Raw genomic sequence first — 22,864 nt, 5'->3', positions numbered from 1 at the left:
AGTAAGCCAAATTGTATTCTAGCAATGAACCATCTAGCAGTGAGTCATCCTATAGTGAGCCTTTTTTGTAAACACCATCTAACTAGTTATATTATCTTGAGAGATAACCCTCTCCATGGTTTTTTCTCATTTGGGTTTTCCACGTACAAAAGTCTGGTGTCTATCTTGCGAATGTGTTTCATTTATTTTGCATTTGCTGATTCATGTTGGTGAGATTGATTGATAAGGTTAATATCAAGGAAAATTTTTATTAATTGTGGGAATACTGATTCACCCCCCCCTCTTAGCATTCTGGTCCATTCAACCATTCAACAAGGTTGAGATCTATCCTTGTGAGGCTCACCTTACCAATTATATTGACTTCAATAGTAGTCCAACAATTATGAGTCACTTTAATAAATATATCCGTGTGAGGCTCACCTTGCCAATTATATTGTCTTCAATATTAGTCCAACAATTATGAGTCACTTTAATAATTATATTTGACTTCACCATTGGTTCAGCTTTAGATGTTCAAAAAATGAATATGCAAATCCAAGATGACATGAGTGGCTTCACTTAGCATAAACCATTTTCCAAGGAAACTACTCACTATGCCCTAGAAGAATTTTTTATAAATGGTAGTGTGAATAAATCTTGTGATTCTTTTGACAAAAGGTCAACATCTAACTATAAAATTTAATTAGCTACACTAGATATGTGAAGCTCCTTTTGTATTGAGTAATCCCTCCCATGGATTATTTGGTCAAATATAAACATATATTTTACATCTTTGTCAAGAACGCAATGATGTAAGGATAAGTGTTAAGAGTCTTACATGACAAAAGAAGCCAAGTGCATACCCAACAAAACGAATAATGAAAAGCTTAACATGCGTTCACCTTAGCCTTCACCAAAGTAGGTAGTTTTCCGCTTCACTATCACTCTTCCATGTTCTTCCAATAATGTGGGAATATTCCTATTGATTAGGGTAAATTTATTTTCTTAGTGTTTGATAAAACTAAAATATAAGAGGTTTTGAAGGAAGATGAAATAAGTGTTGATGATGGGTGGGAATTGGTGGATGGTGGCAGGGATTTATTATATGGTAGGTGGGATAGTTCAAATGGGCAAGAAACCTTTTCTAATTTTATTGTTGTTTTCATAATATGATTATGTTTTGTTTGTATGTTTTTATGTTGATTTGATGATTTGTCTATTGCTTTTCTTTGAGATCATAGATTTGTTTGATTAGTGATTTTTTAATTTTGTAAGAATGTACATTTCTTTTTTTCTACCAACTTAGTCAATTTGACTATGACACATGATCACATGTCACCCATTTTTGAAAAATTGATTTTATACTTGTATTTATTTTAATATATAATATTTTCATCTCAAAATATATGTAACATATCATAATAATGGAAACATTAGATATTAGTAACATATCATAATAATGAAACATTAAATGTTAATAACATAACATAATAATAATAATGATAATGATGATGATGTAACATAATATAATAATGAAAACATTTTGGTTACATATCTTTTTCATCAATTTTTGTTTGTTCCTCATTATCTTTTTCATCAATTTTTGTTTGTTCCTCATTGTAAAGGGGTGTCGCTAATCTCCACATAAAAAAGCACTAGAAAAAAACTCTCGGATGTGCAGCAAAGTTTTTACAGCAATGTCTTTTCACCTCTGTCAGACAGCAAATTTGAGCAGGTGGATCTTCTCCTCGTCAACAATTCCATTAAAACTATGCCAAAGCTGAAAACATCTGCTTTTGGAGTCACTGGCGCCATATATGCAAACTCTGCAAAAAAACCCAAAACAATCAATTTTACTAAAACAAACTTCAATGGGATGCGTAGATTATGGACTGAAATGCATGTCTTCTTACCTGGTGCAAAGTACCCTATATTTCCCTGAAAAGCTGAAGACGATGACCCCCTGCTATCTTGCTGGAGATGGATCCCAAGCATTCTAGCAGTATCAAAATCGCTCACATGTGCTCAAGATCTTCATCCAGAAGAATGTTTGCAGGCGTCTGATCACAATGGACAATGGGGAAACCGTAATCCTCATGTAAATATACTAATGCCTGAGCTATGGAATATGGATACGGTGATGTCAAGCCTTTTGGATAAACTCAAGCTTCTGCTCTAGTACGGTTGCATCCACGATGACATTTGGGAGAAATTCGAGTACCAGAATCCTTAAGCTGTTATCCCAAGCATACCCCAGAATCCTCACCAGTTTTCTGCGTCTGATGCGAGATAAGGTATGTAGCTCTGTGTTGAAACAGCGTTCTACTTCTTTGGGGTTTTCAATCTTCACGACTTTCACAGCCACTATTATGCCATTGCTGAGAACGCCCTTGTAGACTGCTGATGCTGCTACTTCCAATGATGATGTCTGAAGTGAAGTTGCTAGCAGCATTCTGCAAATCTCTTCCAGTAAACCGCGGAGGATCTGAAGGGACGTTCAATAGAGAAATCTCGTCTGATTTGCTCTTCTTTCTCCTCCAATGGAAGGCAATGAATGCGAGACAGAGGAGTGAACAGAAAACCACTGCAGAAGCAATTATTAAAGCGACCGGTAGTACAACACGCTTTGCTTTTTGTTTGTGAGAATGCAGCCCAGCAGGGCAGGGATGCTGAGCATTCAGACCACAAAGCTTAAGATTGTTCTCAAAGCTGGATGCATTGAAATTTTCCTGAAATTTTTGAGGAACAGGGCCTTCTAGCTGATTATGGGAAAGATTCAGATATACCAACTTTGACAAATTTCCCAGCTGAGATGGCACACTTCAATTAAACAAGTTGGAAGAAAGATCCAGACTTGTTAACATCTTCAAGCTGCCTAGTTCAGCTGGGATCTCTCCTTCAAGCCTATTATTTGAGAGATTCAGAAATTGCTCCAAACTTTAAAACCCAGAAAGAGGAACATGTATTTTACCTTGAAGATTGTTGCTAGACAAGTCCAGCCCTTGAAGGTTGCTGCAGCCCCCAAACGCAGCAGGCATTGTTCCTGGTAGCTTATTGTTTGACAGATCTACAAACTGTGCCATATCTAGTCCTCCCAGCTCTGCAAGAATCAAACCAGTCAATCTATTGTTGGACAGGTTGAACTTCAACTGCAATCCTCTCAAGCTTGCCACAGAGCTAGGAATGGACCCTGCAAGGTAATTCCGAGAAATGTCCATGAACTGAAATCCTTGTGGACATTCCGAGACTCGATGGGATTCGACCACTTAACATGTTGTCTGATAAGTCCAGCCATGTAAGCCATGGCAGCTAGGAGATTGCATCTGGAATGACACCAGTTAGTCGATTGGTTTGAAGGGACAGTTCTGCTAGCTCTCGGCAACCGGATATCTCCTGTGGAATTGTAACATTCAGAAGGTTTCTGTGAAGATAGAGCTCTTGAAGGTTAGACGGAAAGCCTAAAACAGGGGGAATTGCTCCACTAAAATGGTTTATGCCCAGATGAAGTATAAACAAGCTTGAAAGATTTCCAAGCTCAACCTGAATAGGCCCATTGAAAGCATTGTCTTTTATTTCCAATATTTTCAGGTTTTTCAGCTTGCTAATTCCTCGAAGAGAACCGCTGAAATTATTATAGGAAAGGTCAACGGTCTGAGACTCTGAAGCAACAAACAGTTGTATAAATTGGTTGGAATCTCCCCCCACAGAAGATTAAGAGACAAAAAGTTGAGCTTGTTCAGGTTGCCAATTTCCTAAGGAATTATTCCTGTCAACAGATTATAACTGGCAGAGATATTTCTCAGGCTGGAGCAATTGAAAAGAGTGGAAGGAATGGGGCCTGAAAGCTGGTTTTTTTGGATGCTCAGCACTTGCAATTTGGAGAGAATCCCAAAAGTATCCGGAATGCGTCCTGTTAGTCTATTGTTAGACAGAGCTAGTAGAGTCAAATTAGAACATTTACTCAGACTGGGTGGAATTTCTCCGGTGAGCCTGTTACTGAACAGGTATAAGATTTCTAAGGAAGGCAGAGATCCAAGCTGGTAGGGTATGCTACCAGTTAAATTATTGTTGGATAGCTCAAGTTTAACCAAAGATTTACAGTGGGACAGAGTCACTGGAATAGTTCCAGACAAAGTGTTTTTATACAATAATAACTCTTGCAATTTAGAAAGCTTTCCTAACTCCAGGGGAATGGTACCTGTGAGATTATTTTTATACAATACTATAGAAGTAACATTTTTGCAGGAGCCCAGAGTAGATGGAATACTTCCGGTTAAGTTGTTATCAAACAACTGTAAAATCTGTAGGCTGTGCAGGTTCCCTAACTCAGGAGGTAGGGAACCTTGCAGACGGTTTTCACTTAGATCTAAGACATTTAAACCAGTGCATTTAGCTAGAGAAGGAGGTATGCTACCAGTGAAAGAGTTTATATAAGCAACGAAAAACTGCAGATTAACCAGATTTCCAAGAGAGGAAGGAAGTTCACCTGTGAAATGGTTGCCAGAAAAAATGACAACTGATAGAGTGGTGCAGTTAACAATGGCATCAGGTATGCTGCCTTCCAAATAATTGTTGCCCAAGTCCATATAGTCCAGAGCTGATAATTTCCCCAAGCTTGAAGGAATTCTTCCTATGAGATTATTGCCGAAGAGAACAAGATAGGCCAGCTGTGAGCACTCTGCAAGCTGAGGAGGAATGGTGCCATGGAGTAAATTTGTATCCAAGTCCAAAGAATTCAGATTTGAGATATTTGCAATAGCAGGGGAAATGACTCCTTCCAGCTGCTTATTGAAAAATGTGATGGAAACAACATTATTAAGCGAATCACAGGCTATGCCAGACCAATTGCAGTGATGAGCTTTGTTGTTCCAGTCAAACAGAGCATTCATGGGGTCTCTGGATATGGATTTCTTGAATGATAAAAGGCCTTGTAAATCTAGGGCTTCGTCAGCCTGAGCAAAGGGATACATGGGGCATATTATTCCCATTACAGAAAAAAAGATGAGCAACAAGCTGCTCAATGAAACAGTAGAAGACCATACCAGTAATGCTGATGCCATGGATTCAGTTAACACCAAATTAATATAATGTACTCATAGTGGTATAGATGAATATATAATATCTCAAGATCAATCTTCTTTGACTTAGATGGATTCATATTGATTGGAAGTATTCATATCTGTGAGCATGAAACCGCGTGAAAGGAAAAGAAAATCTGTGAGTAGGCGACTTTATATGATGTGCTCTCCACAACAGCACTAAATACAAATGAAGGGTCAAAGTGCTCCATTTTTTTCTTCTATTCCAGCTTTAACCTCAAGCCTAGAATTTCAAGCCAGTCATCTGTAAAATTCAAATTCCGGGCTGTAATTTTTTTCTTAAATGCGGAAGTACAACCTAAAGTAGCTAGTAATATTTACAAACAGATGCAGTATCTGTGACCACTGTTCGATTTAATCTATGAAATTTAATGGAAATTCGCGAAACATACATTTTTACAGGCCTTACTGTGCCCACCATATTATTGCAAGTTGTGCATCTAGAACATAACAAAGTCATCTTTGACAGGCAGCGTCGGCGTTACATTCAATCTCCATTGAAAGCACCGCAATGTCGGGAAGTCGGGCTATAGATAAGATCACAGTAGGTGCGGAATGTTTTTTAGCGCCCAATGCTTCGAATTGCACAACTACTATCCTGATTCGTTTCCCATTTGACTTGTAGGGACCATGATTTTCTTCTCGAACTTTTGAATTTGGTTACAGTGCCTGGCGACTCTTACAAGTGTCGATGATGATATGTTGGGGAGAATGTTTTAGGCATAGGTTTGATTTTATAGGGAGTTAGGTTGGTATACATCTTTAACAATCAATTGAGAGTAGATTCCAATTCAAGACTTTTAATGTAGGAAGCTTGTAGTTAATCGTTGCATTGTGGGGTCATCTTTTAGATTCATATATTATAATTGATATGTATTAACTGGGATATTAAATTTCAAGAAGGTTAATCATTCATATATTTAATTTTTGATGTTAAATTAAAAGAAAGTAATTGTATGGATCATTTATGTTGGTGTAAATAATTATTCATCTTGGATATTATTACACTTCACTTAAGTTTACTTAGGAAATGCATTTTGATGCTCTACAAAAATGATTAGAAAATCTGCTTGATGGCAACACACACAAGAGCACAAGAAACAAACGTTAGTGTTAGCAACAAAAGATTATCCTAAACAGGCATATCAAGAGAGATATTAAGCATGAAATAAAAAGCATACAAACATAGAATAGATAAACTATACTCCTCCAAATGCTAATCAAGATGCTCATAGTTGCTCCTCCCTTGTTCCTCTCCTCTCCAAGTTCCACATGAGTGTAGCTCTCAACTTTTAGCACTAGCCATGGATGCCATATGGAGATTCAAGATGGTTGAATATGATAAACAAATGCTATGCAAATGTAGATAGTGATGCTATGAAAAAGTTCTATGCTAATACCAGTATAACAACAATACTCTAATGCTTCCTTCTTTGCTTGAGGAGAAGGGTTCTATTTATAGATGAAATGGAGAAATGAAGGGTTAAGATTGAGCAATCTTAACAAGGGTTAAGATTGAAAGATATTCAATCCATGTGAGACTTTCAACCCAATCTCATGTTGACAAGTGTCACCATGAGGAGGCTTGAGAGAAGAGATAAGGAGCATTAAATGCTTGAGGGGACATGATGGTTACCCTAGGGGGTTGGGTTAGGGTTAGGTTAATGGATATTCCTTTTATCTAAGGGATAAATGAATGTGCAAGGGTTAAATGGTTATCTTAGTCAAAGAAATAAATGTTTTGAAGAGACCCATGAGTCAAAAGGATGGTTAAGTTAGAGGAAAGTTTCTAACCAAAGGTAAAAGGTGAGTTAACCATAAATGGTTATGTAAGAGTCTTTAATGGTTTGGAAGACTTTAGAGGTTAACCATTTGAAGACTTAAAGCCTTAAATGTCTTTCAAAGACTTTGAAGGCTTTGAGAAGTGACTCCAAGTTGCTTAGGAATGTGACAATATTTATGGGATGGATTAGACTAATTAAGAAGGGGTTAGAAGAATCTAAAAGGGGGTTAAGATTGCAAGTGGGAGGAATTTTGGGATTTTCAATTAAAATAAAATCATTTATTTCAATTAAATGGTGTAATTTGCATTTGGATAGATATTTAAATAAATATTAATTTATTTAAATGTGAATGTGAATTTTGGATTTAAATAAATCTTAATTTATTTACATGAGAAAAAGGAAGATAAAGTATTTAAATGCTTGAAGACTTTGAGGGAAACCGTTAAAGGCTTAAGAAGACTCTAGAAATAAGTCATTAAGTTTGAAGACTTTAAGAGAAACCATTAAAGTCTTAAGAAGGCTTTAAGGGAAGCCATTAAATTTGAAGACTTTAAGGGAAACCATTAAAGGCTTAAGAAGACTATAGAAGGAAGCCATTGAGTTTGAAGACTTTAAGGAAAACCATTAAAGGCTTGAGAAGACTCTGGAAGGAAGCCATTAAGTTTGAAGACTTTAAGGGAAACCATTAAAGGTTTCAAGTGGGTGAGGATAAATAAGATTTATTTAAAATAGTTGTGCAACTTGCATTTATAGGAAAATACAAGTGGGTGGAGGATAAAGGTAAAGGTGATTTATTTAAATGTGAGGTGGGATTTTGGGGAATTTAAATAAATATTAATTTATTTAAATGTGAGAAAAGATTTAATTAAATAAATATGATTTATTTATTTAATGAATGGTCTGAATTTGTTAAGTGAATTAAATCAAATAAATTGAATAATTTATTTAATTAATAGAAAAAGAGGGTTAATATGAAAATTTAATTAATTATTGATTGATGGTTAAATAATCAAATAAATGCTAAATATTCATTTAATTAAGTGGACAGATTTATGTGACTACACATTTCATAGTAGTTTGGGTATGAGACACTTGGGTGTTTGTGCCACATTGGGATAGTGTGTGTAGGAGAATTTCCACCTTTTGTGGACTTATCTTGTTGTTACACTCCACATTCAGTGGGTGATCCACCTCATGTGGAATATTATATTGTTTCTCCTACCTACCCACACCTATTTCCTACCTACCCTTGTCTCTTATTGAGCCACGTGTCATGTTTGTGTGCTCACATATCCATATAGCCTTGCCTATATAAGCAGACTCATATTCATTGTATGTAACGCTTGATGATCCAGTTGATCGGTATTTTCATCTTGATAGAATATAGTTTATTCCTATCATATATTTTGTCTCTCTATTTTGTGCTTTCCATTGCCTCTAGATCTTGGCAAAATCTCACAATTTAAATTTAGGAGGATTTAATAGAATAGACAATATTTAGTTTTTAACATTAAATTAATGGAGGTCAACTATTCATGGAGTGTGTCAACCTACCAATTAATAAAGGAGGTTGTGTTCAAGGTCTCTATGAATTTGGTAGAATAAATACCACAAGCAATGAGGTTCAATGATTTTTTTTAAACAATAAATCGTTTGACTATTATTTTTTTTGGATTTGACTATTTATATATTTTTAACCAATAAATCTTCTCACAATTTTTTTTTTCTAGATTTGATTGTTGCTAAAAAAATCTACACAGTCAAATACCAAAAAATAATGGTCAGAACTTTATGAACTAGAAATTTCATGTTTTCAAATGAATCTTCACCATTTAGTGAATGATTCAAATCATGACTAAATATTTTGGTAAATAGAGTGAAATGGAAAGCGAGAAAACCACTTAGATTTTTCTAAAAGTATTTTCAATGGTTGTCAAATCATCTCCTTATATTTATAAAGAATTTACATATGATGTTTTTTCCTCAATAAGCTACATGTGATTATCAAGGAGTCACCTAGAATTTTTGAGACATTTTTTAATTCAATACCATATTTAACAATACTATTAACATTCATCCTCTTTGAGGTTTGACTTTGTTACCATTTTAACTACATCCTACTATTGAGGCCATAATTCATCATTACCTATGTTTTGGATCATGGTTTTAATTATCAAATATTTAAATATTTAAATCTACTATTTTATAGTCTAGCAAAATTCACCACATTTTCATCTACCATTTTACAATTTCATAGGTTTAACTAAATTTGATTTCATATAAATGCAATTGAAACTCTTAAATTATTCTTTTACACATTTAGTTATGCTTTCAATTGAAATAGAATCAATTCTTGAATCTTTCCATCTTTTCTTTGGTTTCTTTTTAACCTAATTCTTGTATTTCATTAAAGTATAATTTCTTAATTAATTATTTGATCAATTAGATCTCTATTTAGACTACAGGGTAAGTGCCCAAAGATGGTGGTCAAAAAGGGGGGTATAAGTGGACACTTTTTTTCTGAAATCAGGTGAACTTGAACTTGGAGGCAAAATTTGAAAGTCATCCACTCAAGATATGAAAATAATCAAAGAACAAATATTGTAGTACTCTGAATCTAGTTTCCAAACTACTAAAAATTTTCAAAATTGGATAAGATTAAGGGGGTCAAATCCTTCACGCATGAAAAACTGACCCTAATTTTTCTGAAAAACATAACATAGTGTCTGACGTGCGCATCAAAAAAGTCATAGTTAGATTTAGTATTTTGACAAATCCTTTGGCAGAAAGATAGTTAAGAGTGAGCACTAGAAGATGTGTATTTTTTTGTAATTTTTTGTTGAGTATTTGTTTTTTTATGATTTTTCCAATTGAGCACATCCTGAAAATTAGGTACCTGTTCATGCGCGAAGTATAAGTTGCACTAAACAAATCAAAAATACAATTTTTTTTTAAATTGTAAAGAATCAAGTGTGCTACAATAATATATAATTTTTTTTAAATTTGGATAAGTATATAAAAATTTATTCAAAAAATGGTGCACCTATGTCTGTGAGAACTATGGAGACACTGGTAAAAGAAATTCAATAATAATATGTTATTGTTGTTCAAATTGAAAAAAAATTATATGGTTAGAAAGCTCAGAAGATGGGTGAAAATATGGTGGCAATTTTAGAAATACCCACTTGATGAACTATAAACCTAATGATGACACAGTTGATAAACCAAGTTGATAAAATAAAACATGTCAAAAATGAGAGAAATGGAGGGAAATCAAACTTTCAAACTGTAGCTTTGTCATCCAGTCCTATTTCCAAGCCTAAACAGTCAAAAATGCATATGGAGTACTTATGGTTTAAAAAGCGGGTATGGGGTACTTATAGTGTAAGCAACGCGTACGCGCTTGTTTCCCTATAAACAACGCGTACACGCTACCTTTACTATAAATAGCGCGTACGCGCTATTGTATAGTATGATATTCTATATATAATATATGTATATACATATAATATATGTAATATATAATATGTGTATAATATGATATTGTATATATAATATGTTTATATACATATAATATATGTATATATATAATATATTAAACATATATAGACACATGTAAGTGTATTGTCTCCCCCTCTCAAACGCATACAAGGCGCCTCTCTCTCTATCTCTCTTTCTCTCCCCTTCTCTCTTCCTCCATACCCCATCCCTCTTTCTCTTCTTCTCTCCCTCCCTCCCTCCATACCCCACTGCAACTGTGTCTGCACTTCTATAGAAGTAAGTGAATTTATTTCTTGTCTACAACTTCCTCTTTGATTTTTATCATGTATGCTCTCCTAAGAAAATTGACTGATGGATTTGTGTGTGTATATTGAATAGGAGGAATAGGGTTTAAAATTGAACCATGGGTGTATTACCGTGACAAACAAGGAAACCTGTAGCAATATTCTTCTCGAATGTGTTTTTAATGAGCAGAGCAGATGTGGAAAATAGTGTCAACAAAGAAACATGATGAGTCAGAGTACCTGCAATATGTTTTTCAGAAGGAAACAACAGGTAGGAAGAGAAAGAGGGAGAGTAACACAAATGATGTCACGTAGAATGATAGTGGTGGGTATGCGAGAGTTCCCATGTTGTTACACAACGCCTGTCACCTAAAGAAATTAAAGTTTGTTGTATGCATGGCAGTGGTAGTATATGATGATCATCACTTGTCAAACAGCTTGGAACGGTACATTCCCATGAAAGAAATCAAGTATGTAATTCCTATAGTCACAATTGAGATCGGTCTTATAACCTTGCAAATTTAATAGCATCATATGTTTTAGAACTTAGGCAGTACTCTTAGGGTTAGGTCAAGCTCTTACACTTGCTTTTTAGCGAAGCCTCGTTGTTTGTTCGCTTGATGTCTCGATGACTGATGGATTTGTGTGTGTATATTGAATAGGAGGAATGGGGTTTGAAATTGAACCACGGGTGTATTACCGTGACAAACAAGGAAACCTGTAGCAATATTCTTCTCGAATGTATTTTTAATGAGCAGAGTATATGTGGAAAATATTGTCAACAAAGCAACATGATGAGTCAGAGTACCTACAATATGTTTTTCAGAAGGAAACAACAGGTAAGAAGAGAAAGAGGGAGAGCAACACAGATGATGTCATGTAAAATGATAGTGGTGGGTATGCGAGAGTTTCCATGTTGTTACACAACGCCTGTCACCTAAAGAAATTAAAGTTTGGTGTATGCATGGCAGTGGTGGTATATGATGATCATCACTTGTCAAACAGCTTGGAACGGTACATACCCATGAAAGAAATCAAGTGTGTAATTCCTATAGTCACAATCAAGATCAATCTTATAACCTTGCAAATTTAATAGCATCATATGTTTTAGAACTTAGGCAGTACTCTTAGGGTTAGGTTAAGCTCTTACACTTGCTTTTTAGCGAAGCCTCGTTGTTTGTTCGCTTGGAGTCTCGTTGTATGATGTTCTATTCATAACTTTAAATTTAATATATCTTTTTATTAGCCCACCATATGACCCCTTAGGTGTCATTAGAGATCGTATTGTTTCCTAAGAGGTCATATGGTGTTATGTGACCCCTTAAGACCCCTCCTCTTTCCCTCCCTCTACTCTCCCCTCTCTCTCCTCTCTCTCTCTCTCTCTCTCTCTCTCTCTCTCTCTCTCTCTCCTTCCCTCTCTCCCTCTCTCTCCATCTCCCTCTCTCCCTCTCCCTTCCTCCATACCCCTTCTTTTCTCCCACCCCCCTCTTCTCTCTCTCTCCCTCCCTCTACCTCTCTCCCTCTCTCCACCTTCCCTCCCCCTCTTCTCTCCCTCTCTCCCTCCCTCTACCTCTCTCCTCTCCCTCCCTCTCCCTCTCCCCTCTCCTCTCCTCTCCCTCCCTCCCCCCTACTCTCCCTCTCCCTTCCTCCATACCCCTTCTTCTCTCCCACCCTCCCCCCTCTTCTCTCCCTCTCTCCCTCCCTATACCTCTCTCCCTCTCTCTACCTTCCCTCCCCCCTTCTCTCTCTCCCTCTCCCTCTCCCCTCTCCTCTCCCTTTCTCCCCCTACTCTCCTTCTCCCTTCCTCCATACCCCTTCTTCTCTCCCACCCTCCGACCTCTTCTCTCCCTCTCTCCCTCCCTCTACCTCTCTCCCTCTCTCTACCTTCCCTCCCCCTCTCTCTCTCCCTCTTCCTCCTTCCCTCTCTCTCCCTCTCTCTCCCTCTCCCTCTCCCCTCTCCTCTCCCTCCCTCCCCCTACTCTCCCTCTCCCTTCCTCCATACCCCTTCTTCTCTCTCTCCCTCTCTCCCTCTCTCCCTCTCCCTTCCTCCATACCCCTTCTTTTCTCCCACCCCCCCTCTTCTCTCTCTCTCCCTCCCTCCACCTTCCCTCCCCCCTCTTCTCTCCCTCTCTCCCTCCCTCTACCTCTCTCCTCTCCCTCCCTCCCCCTGCTCTCCCTCTCCCTTCCTCCATACCCCTTCTTCTCTCCCACCCTCCCCCCTCTTCTCTCCCTCCCTCTACCTCTCTCCCTCTCTCTACCTTCCCTCCCCCCCTCTCTATCTCTCCCTCTCTCTCATTCCCTCTCTCTCCCTCTCCCCTCTCCTCTCCCTCCCTCCCCGTACTCTCCCTCTCCCTTCCTCCATACCCCTTCTTCTCTCCCACCACCCCTCTTATCTCCCTCTCTCTCCCTCTCCCCTCTCCTCTCCCTCCCCCCTCTCCCCTCTCCTCTCCCTCCCTCTCCCTCCCCCCTTTCTCTCTCTCCCTCTCCCCTCTACTATCCCTCCCTCCCCCCTACTCTCCCTCTCCCTTCATCCATACCCCTTCTTCTCTCCCACCCCCCCTCTTCTCTCTCTCTCCCTCCCTCTACCTCTCTCCCTCTCTCTACCTCTCTCCCTCTCTCTACATTCCCTCCCCACTCTTCTCTCCCTCTCTCCCTCCCTCTACCTCTCCCTTCCCCCCCTCTTCTCTCTACATATGCAAATATTCATTTAAATTTATAAAAGGACAACCACAAAATACAACAAATACAAAATAATGAACTCATTACACATTTATTGGATCGAATATTGATATTTATATATATATAAAGGCATGTCTGCCAAGTCAATACAAGTATTACAAAAATGTGGCATATGCCATGTCCAAATCAATATACAATAAAAATGTAGAATATATCTACATGTATTGGTCATTCTATGACCAAAACTAACACTATATGATCCTAAACTTGTGGTGGATCATCAAAATCAAGCCTCTTTGATGCAGTACATGGCTCTATAGATGGCTGCAAAACCATAATTCAAAAGCCAAATTAGAATTCTTTTGTAGAAAATAGTGCATTTAACTTTAATTCCTTTGCAATTGAAATGTAGATTACCTCATCGGCTGATCTAGGAGCTAATGTCTTCTCTCTCCTCTCCTTGTCACTCTTAGGAGTTTTCTTGAAGACATACTTAAATGGATCCATGTTATGGTCTTACCGCGAAGGGGTCTATTGTAGATTAAATGTACAATTAATACAATGTACTAACATAAATATATCAAAAACACTTAAAGCTATAATATAGAGAACAATGACGTACCTATGTCTGAGATGCTTCTCCAATGGACTGAGGATGGCTCACCATCGATGTAGAAACTATCGCTATTACCTATACAAAAAATGTTCAAAGATTAAATACAATTAATATAATGATAAGTATTGAAGGTTAAAAACAATTAATTTTACATATCAAACAAAAGTGTACCGGATCCTGAGATGCTTCTCCAGTGCAAGGAGGAGGGTTCGCCATTGACGAAATAGGTATGGATATTTCCTGTATGAAAAAATTATAAGATTATAATATATCACAAGTTCACATGTACGTGTGCATATAATCATGAAATCAAGAAAATAAAGTAGAGATACATATCTCCACCCTCTCCTGATCCGTGGGTGAATCAAGTGCATTCAACAAATCCACAAAGCTCAATGGCCATTGTATATGTAAAATAGACAAAAAACACTAATCAATCTACAAACCCCAACTAATACTTGATTTCAACATTTTCAAACAAGTGTACAACTAAAAATGTGTTCAATTACCTTCTTCCCACGTTTTTGCATCTTCGAGGAATTCTTTTTCTTAGGATGAGCCCTAGATGCGGAGGGGGTACCCTAAAAAAATAAAATTAACATGAGATATTAGTACAGATAATAAATTAAACATAATTTTAAAAATCTAAAATGAAATGAGTTGCATATTCCATCAAAACAATACATAAAAAGAGTTGTACAAAATATGATACCGTATAGCCTTGTAGGCCAAAATCGATCACTCAGAGCATGATGTCATCAATCTGGGAGATTTCGTCCCCTATCAACACATACAAACCAAAAATTGGACCAAGCATTAAAGATAGTTAGTATATCTTGTATTTTTTTGAATTTAAAGTGTACTATTCTATTTTAACATGTTACAAAATTTATACCTCAGGCATCGAAATTGCAGCTATAGTAACTAGGGGAGGTGTATGGGATACCGTTGCTACATCTTGAAATGCATATTATTTGTCTCAATTTAAATTGATGTATAAATGTAAATTCATTTATGTAATTACAAATTTAAAGTGACTGAAAAATAAAATGTTATGAATTCAAATCAACACACCTGTATTTGTGGCTCATGGGCAAACATCATGTCCATCAACTCATCTGTCAACGTGACATCCTCAACCATGTGAGCCTGACATCTACAGCCGCAAATCATGCACAGATGATATGAGGATCCATCTGCACTGGCTGCATCATCTATCCCCGAGCAACTGACACACATATGTTGGATGGGCTCTTTGTCGCCCTTTAATGGCTCATCATCCAATACAATAGGGTGTGCTAATGACGTCCCATGTTGGATGATGGCATCAGTCAATGTTGTAGCCAGCTGAAGAGTCTGTAGCTCCATCGACTCTTTCAGCTCTAATGGGACAGCCTGATGCACCTTGGGTTTGGGTGCTAGGGGGCGGCGACTCTCCGCAGGTAATCACCTATGGGCTCTAGGTCTACCTTGGGCAGAGCCACCACCTCTACCATGAAACTCTCTCATGTCAAAATAGTTTGGCCGCACATTGAGCACAAACTCACAATATATTTTTCTCAAAAAATATAATGGCCCCTCATAATTATTACAAGGTGGATCATCAAAGACCATCCACCACCTCTACCAAAAAAGATTCTTCATCTGCACATTGGTACACCAATGTATGGGAAACCTCTTTCCATTAAGAGGTAATGACTGACCAATTTTGGGATCAACAAAAAGGGCACATATTTGTTGTTTAGTAATATTTTTGTTTTTTACTCCATTGTATGATAGCCCATTGGCATAGAATTGACGACACCTATCCTTAAAGCTTCCCCATTTGGTAAATTCTATGGAAACAGCTATAGCACCACTAGCTAATGTTTCTACGCTAGTGGCAAGGGATTAATGATGGTCAAGTTTAGAAGTTTTTAATTTAACAATCAGTCTATTGATTTTAGATGTATTTTGTCCTAATTGATTAATTAATTCTTCCTATGTTTCGAGTGTGCGGTCAAAAGGAGGAATTGGGGGTTGTTCTTGTACGTTTTTAGGAGGTGCATTTGGTTGTTCTTGTGGGTTTTCAGGAGGTGCATTTGGTTGTTCTTGTTCTGGATTAGAAGAATCTGGTTTTTGAAACAAAAAATAAAAAAACCTAATCAAAATTAATGAAATTAAATTCAAAATGTAAAACAAATTGCATAAACCAGAAAGAAAGACAAAAATAAACAAAAACTAACCTTGATCTATAGCTTGGAGGACAAATCTAGCACCTTGTTCCCAGTTTAGGAGAGGAAATGGGGAAAAAAAGAAGTTAAAAATGCGCTATTCACGGGTAAATTAGACCCAGTTTTTTTTTTTTTAACTTTTTTTACCAAGCACTGCGTGCACAGTTTTATTTGGATTATTAGCGCGTACGCGCTCATTTTCCTATGAGCAGTGCGTACGCGCTCATTTTCCTAGGCATAGCATGTGCACGCTCATTTTCCTAAAAGCAGCACGTACGCACTACCTTTTCTAGGCTCGGGAAGAACAAACCTAAGCACGTACACGCTGCTTGTTTTTCCATGTTTTTTTTGGTTGGTGTCCACTTTTCTGATCACCATGTTTGTGCACACGCCCTACATACATATAAGCTTACTTAGGTCATGTGTTTTTTTCTCAAGCTATAGGATGAGGACACATGTCATGATCTAATTTAATCTTCACTTAGAGTTTCTTAACCATTATCAAGGATAATTCATAATATATTGTATTAGTATTCATGTCTTTTTTCATCAATGGAGTTACTTTCATAACAATTGGAGACAAGAAAAAGGATTAGAGGATTCAAATGCATACAATAAAAATAAAAACACAAAATAACCCAATAAAGCATGCAAATGAAACTTGTATGCCTTCTCTTCTCCTTCGGTATGAACCTTTGATGAAACAAGGAATGCACCCCTTCCTCAGTTGATTGAATTTATTCTTTGTGAAGGATGTGGATTGGTCTCCACTTCACAACAACAAGGATTCTTGATCGATTGATTGGATGATAGATGGAAATTGGCTAATTTTGGAGTGATTTGGGCATAATAAGGGTGCTATGGATGATTTCTAAGGCTTACTTGGATAGCATAAACTTGCATAAAGGATGATATTAATTGTGAAGGGAGGAGACTCCAATTTATGGATTGGAGGAGGTCTAAATGAAAGGCCAAGATTGATTTGAAATGAAGGGTGGATATTGAAAGAAAGTGGGAGAGGATTGAGAGGACAAGGTGTGGGGATCAAAAGATTTTCCATAAAGGCATTTCTTGTCTATGCGTCCTACAAGGTACATGGGGAAGAGATCCTCAAGTACATTGGTAAGGGAAACGGGATTTAAAAATTCCTTGAGGAATGAGGAGAAGAATTAAAAATTCCAAGAATAAAGGATGTGTGGGGAGAATAAAGGAAAAAGGGATTAAAATTTCTTTGGGAAGAGAGGGCATGGGAATGTGTGAAAGATTTGAAATCCTTTGACATGACAAAATTTGGTACATTTAAGGTTTGGAAGGTAAGAGGGGAAAGTTATTTCGGCAAAGACTTGACTTACTCCTAATCTTGGGGATTAAGATTGTGCAAATGATTAAGAAGAGTGATTAGATAGGTTAATGAGAGATCAGAATGCAAGAGGGAAAGTTAGGAGGATGTGACATGAGGAGAGATAATGAGTGGAGGAATATAAAATTGAGGGATAATGATAAGCAAGATTGTAGAAGAATTAATTGGGCTAAATAATTATTAGAGAAAGTGATTCCTAGGAATCACTTTGGGTAAGTTGATTAATTAGAATTAATTAACTAAGTGGAATTAGAAGAAATAATGATTTGGATTACTTTAGAAAAACAAGGGAAATAATTAATTATTAAACTATAGTGATAGAAATAATTGCATTCGATTTAATTAATTTTAAGAAGAATAAGGGTACAAGAATAAACATAATTAAATTAATTAATTATGTAGAAAGGCTCAAATTAATTAAATATTTAATTTAATTAATTTTAGACGTCTACTGTAACAATTTTATTACTTAGTGTTATCAAATTTCCACAATCCATTATAATATTTAGTGACTTGTTTCCGGATTCGATTGTGTATGCCAATTTTTTCCATCAATGTTTCAAATCACACTCTGTGATTCATCATCTCCTAGGTATTCTTGTTCATCATGATGATGAATCACAGAGCGTGATTCGAAACATTGATGGAAAAAATCGGCATACACAATCGAATCTAGAAACAAATCACTAAATTTTATTACTTTTCTTCTCTTTTTGCAATAGGTGTTTGATTGAAGATGACTTTAAAGAGTTGTAGGGTTAAGGGTTCAACTCCAACATGGTATCAAAGCTCTAAATCTATTATTCTCTTTTCTTTTTTGAGAGATCATATCTTGAGCATTCAAATAATGTATCCTAAAGTAAAACAAACCTCATCATTACATCCAAAATTCTCAAGATTGATTGTCAAATCACTGAAATAATAGGTAAATTATGTTTCTCTTGTATTTTGGGCTACATAGAATTCAATATCACTATTTATGTACAATTCTATAAAATATGTGCATTTGTAATGACTATGCCAATTATACATCATATATCGAACATTTATGCCTACATCATAGTTTGATAGATATACATAGAGAATTATTAGTCTCTTCGATTCTTTGTTGTCATATGAAAAAGTGGAACAAATTAATTATTCTTATGCCATATGTATCATCTGTAACCCTATATCAGGTTGATGTCCATTACAACAAGCATATTCATATTTACTTTAGTGTTTTCGGTGGTTTCATAGCATTAAAGGATTTTTACAATGTTGATGTTGACCATCACCCATTTGCTACCATTGGTAACATTTCCTATTGCCACTATTGATTTTCTATTTCCCACACCTTGTTGTCAACTCTCTCCAACATCAAACTAGCACTGACCCTAACCTATGGTCATGTGATGATGTAGGATCATCCCAAAGAACCTAACTATAGGTTATGTGCAGGATCATGGTATGCCAAAATAGGCCCTTAAGTGGCAATGAAATTTCCGAAAATCATAGTTATGCAACTTGACATGAAAATTTGAATAAGTTATGAATATTATTTTTAAAATATGTAAGAAGAGAATCTATAGAAAATTGAATTTAGTTTCTAAGCTACTAGTTGTTTTTTGGAAAAAAAAAGTCCTATTTGATGAAAATTTCAATGCAGTGGTACTAAAATTTCAGGAAAAAGATAAGAAGTAGGTGTATGTCTGACCATCCTAATCATGTAACCAAATCATAATATTTTTCATAAGATTTATAATATAAGTATTAGACTCATGTCTGAATGTGACACATATTTTTTATTAATTTTTATAAAGTAAATAATTATTTATGATTTTTTTACTACCAACTTTTCTGAAATTCAGAAACGCCTATGTCTGACCACCTTAACTTGGTCAAAATCTTATGTAATTCATTTTTTTTTTCCCTATAGTAGATGAATCATAGGATGTGACGCATGTTTCGGATTCAAAAAATGTTATACCGTTTGAAAGTTATGAGTGTTTTTCAATCAATCTATCAATCAGGACTTTTGTCAGAATTCAATTAGAAAATAAATAATTATTATTTATTAAAGTTGAAATAAGACAAGCCTTATATTGTTGGAAAGATGAGAATGTCCTTAAAAAACCCTTTTTCGTTTTATCAATTTTGGCTATAAAAAAAGTTGTTGGACACTAGTGTAAAGTCTGGAAAATCAAGGAATACTGAAAAAACGCATTTTTTCAGTTGACTCTCTAGGCTTGTCACTTCCAAGCCAAATCCCAAAGAAAACCCGAGCCAAAACTTCAAATTTGAAATATGTACAACAGAAATCGAATATCCAATTTTAATAGGTAAATTCAATAACTGAATTTGCACATAATTAATATATTGTTTATTAATATACAATATATTAATTTATAAATATATTAGTATATGATATTAGGGAGAAGGAAAGGGGGGAGTGGAGGGGAGAGAGAGAGGGGGAGGGGGGGAGAGAGAGGGGGGAAGCAAGGGAGAGAGATTAGGAGAGAGAGAGAGAGAGAGAGAGAGAGAGAGAGAGGTATGGTTCAAATAACTTGAAAATGCTCCAAGTTGCTCACTTGCTCAACCAAGCAACAAAACCCTCAATTCAAGGATTCACTCCAACCAATCCTCACACCTTTATGAGAATCAATTCAACATCCCTAGTCACCTTATTTCATCCCCTTAACCCCACAATGGGACAATGTGCAAGGCTATCAATATTTGGTTTCAAACCCCACAGGCAAAAGTGCTCAAAATGGCTCAAATTGCTCACAACCCCTCCAAATGGTTTTATAGGCCAAAAAAGGCTCAAGATAGGTTTTATAGATTCCTACAAACTCAAATGATGCCAAGAAATCCTCTGATTTGGTTGTTCAAGTTCCAAAAGTCACAAAGTGCAAATTGGCTCCTTAGACCTATTAGCCTTCAAAACTCACTTTTTGGCTTCCCACCCAAAAACTCCAAAGGAGAGGCCAATATTGTTTTATTTTATTTAACACCAACTTGGGTCAGTACTTTCTACCAAAGAACAAGTTCTAGAACCTCTTGCAAGTACCATTTCTATTAAACCCTCATCTAGGTTAATAAGGGCTAATTTAAGCACTTAACAAAGGAACTACCCTCCAAACCTAAAAATCCACCAAAAAAACTATTGGAGAACCTTTTTTTATCCAAATAATCACCAAATACCAAGTTATAGCTTCTGGTTTGCATTAAAACTAAAGTTATGGGGATTGTTCATGAATTTTATTCAATTCCCACAACCAGTCACATAGAGATGCTTGGCCAAATTTAACAAAATCTCACCCAAACTGCATCCTTTTGATCTAAAACCTTTTTTATATTAAAATACACTCCCAAATCCTCCATTTCACCAAGTTTTATAATTTTCCCATGGTGAATTTGGAAGAAATGGGAAATTGAAGTTGAAACCCTAGGATAGGGCACTTTCACGGGTTGTTTGGATCCATTACAACTTTTCTCCCTCAATAATCCACCTCCAGACCTCTGGTTGGATTCAAAATAAATTAAATTCACCCCTATGACTCCCCATGAAATAATTTTTTCAGTTTGGAGGTCGTGAAATTCCATACCAACCGAAAGAACAGCAATTTTTTTGGAAAAATGCAGTTTTTTTATTGATTTCAAATATCAAGTTTACAAATTCCACCCACAACAACCCCCACATGAGTTTGTTGAGGAATTTTATAGTTTTACCAACATTTTCAAACTTATTTTATATGGTTATGAACATTGGGAAACCAATTACAACTTTTTGAAAAGTTGCTTTACAAATTGACAACTTTGTCAATTTTTGACAATTTTTGCATTTTGCCATTCAAACTAATTTTATTATCAACCTAGGGACCTAAAAACATTGAAATGGATCTAAATAGACCAAAAAAAACTTGACTCCCTAATTCTACTCATCCTAAGTCCCCTTGACCACAGTTGACCATAGGGTTTATAATGCACCCTGGGCCACTAGGCCTTACAAAATGGACAATTAGGACCTTATTACAAAACAAAACATAAACAAAGGATTCTTTGATCCTTCCCAACACCCTTCTATCAAAAACATGAAGTTTTCAAACAATAAATTATGAAATTGATGCTTGTGCCCTGCACCATACTCCCGAGGTGGGCTGATCTCATTTCCACATGAGATAAGTTGGTCTAATGAAGTGTCATGCTTCAGAATTTCTGCCTCATTCATCCATACTACCTCTTCAACAAGATGTCCTGCCCATTTCATAGGGTATTATTTTTATTCTTTATTTCTAGTCTTCTTGATGACCCTTTTATCAATGATCTTTTCAGGCTTCTTTGGTGCATGAGGAGGTATATCAGCAATGTCCTCTTGAATCTCCTCCACATGAAAGTTTGTACCTGTAGCAACATGCCCTTTATAGGGCGTTAGATCACAAACATTAAAGATAGGAGAAATACCAAGGTTAGAGGGAAGAGATGTCTCTTAGGCATTCAACCCATGTTTCTTCAAAACCTTGCAAGGACCCACTTTCTTCATGAGTAACTTTGTATGCTTCCCCTTTGGTAATCTTTCTTTTCTCAGGTACACCCACACCATATCACCAATCTGAAATTGTACATCCATCCTCTTCTTATCAGCAGGTTCTTTGTACTTTTGTGAACTCTTTTGGAGGGCTAGCCTTACTTGATCATGCACTTCCTTCATGCTATCAACAAATTGTTCACCATGAGCACTTGTTTGCCCATCATGTGGAAGGTCTCTCAACTCCAAGATGCCTCTTAGATTCTGCCCATACACAATCTGAAATGGACTCTTTCCTGTACTCATATTCACAGAATCATTGAATGTAAATTCAGCTTGTGGAAGTACAACATCCCACTTCTCTCCATATTATTTTGTCAAGCATCTCAATAGGTTTCCCAAGGACCTATTCACAACTTCAGTTTGCCCATCTATTTGTGGATGGCAGGCTGAACTAAAGTTCAAGTTTGTTCCCAAACTCTTCCATAAGGTTCTCCAAAAATGGCCAATGAATTTCACATCCCTATAAGACACAATTGTTAGAGGAAGTCCATGAATCCTCGCAATCTCTTTGAAAAACAAATTTGCTACATAGGTTGCATCACTTGCACTCTTACATGGCAAGAAATGTGTCATCTTACTGAACCTATCTACAACAACAAAGATGATATCAAAGCCTTTTTGAGTCCTAGGCAGCCCCATTACAAAATCCATACTACAACTTTCCCAAGGCCTTGTAGGTATAGGTAATGGTTGATACAAACCTGCATTGGTGGAAGTACCTTTGGCCTTTTGAAAAATATTGCATGTTTCAACAAACCTTCTTACACCACTTTTCATCT

At 36.4% G+C, this 22,864-nt stretch overlaps 1 protein-coding gene across 3 annotated transcripts; it reads right to left on the bottom strand.

Annotated features, from left to right (window-relative positions):
* Nucleotides 1-1,494: 1,494 nt before the first annotated feature.
* Nucleotides 1,495-5,678, bottom strand: LOC131059676 (LRR receptor-like serine/threonine-protein kinase FLS2). Of its 3 annotated transcripts, XM_059209273.1 has the most exons (3): nucleotides 4,466-5,678; nucleotides 1,893-3,079; nucleotides 1,499-1,805 (listed from the first exon to the last, which is right to left on the bottom strand). In XM_059209273.1, the coding sequence occupies exons 1-2, from the start codon at nucleotides 5,037-5,039 to the stop codon at nucleotides 2,919-2,921; spliced, it is 735 nt and encodes a 244-aa protein (XP_059065256.1). In that variant the 5' UTR covers nucleotides 5,040-5,678; the 3' UTR covers nucleotides 1,499-1,805; nucleotides 1,893-2,918. The 3 variants fall into 3 exon arrangements, with proteins under 3 accessions (XP_059065257.1, XP_059065255.1, XP_059065256.1); XM_059209274.1 differs by lacking the exon at nucleotides 1,893-3,079 and having other exon boundaries at nucleotides 1,495-1,805; nucleotides 4,466-5,675; XM_059209272.1 differs by having other exon boundaries at nucleotides 1,498-1,805; nucleotides 1,893-5,676.
* Nucleotides 5,679-22,864: the final 17,186 nt, after the last annotated feature.

Source organism: Cryptomeria japonica, chromosome 7 (genome assembly GCF_030272615.1).
Source record: "Cryptomeria japonica chromosome 7, Sugi_1.0, whole genome shotgun sequence".
NCBI classification, from domain to species: Eukaryota; Viridiplantae; Streptophyta; class Pinopsida; order Cupressales; family Cupressaceae; genus Cryptomeria; species Cryptomeria japonica.
The sequence above is the reverse complement of the archived record's forward strand: the minus strand, read 5'-3'. Positions and strand labels throughout refer to the sequence as shown.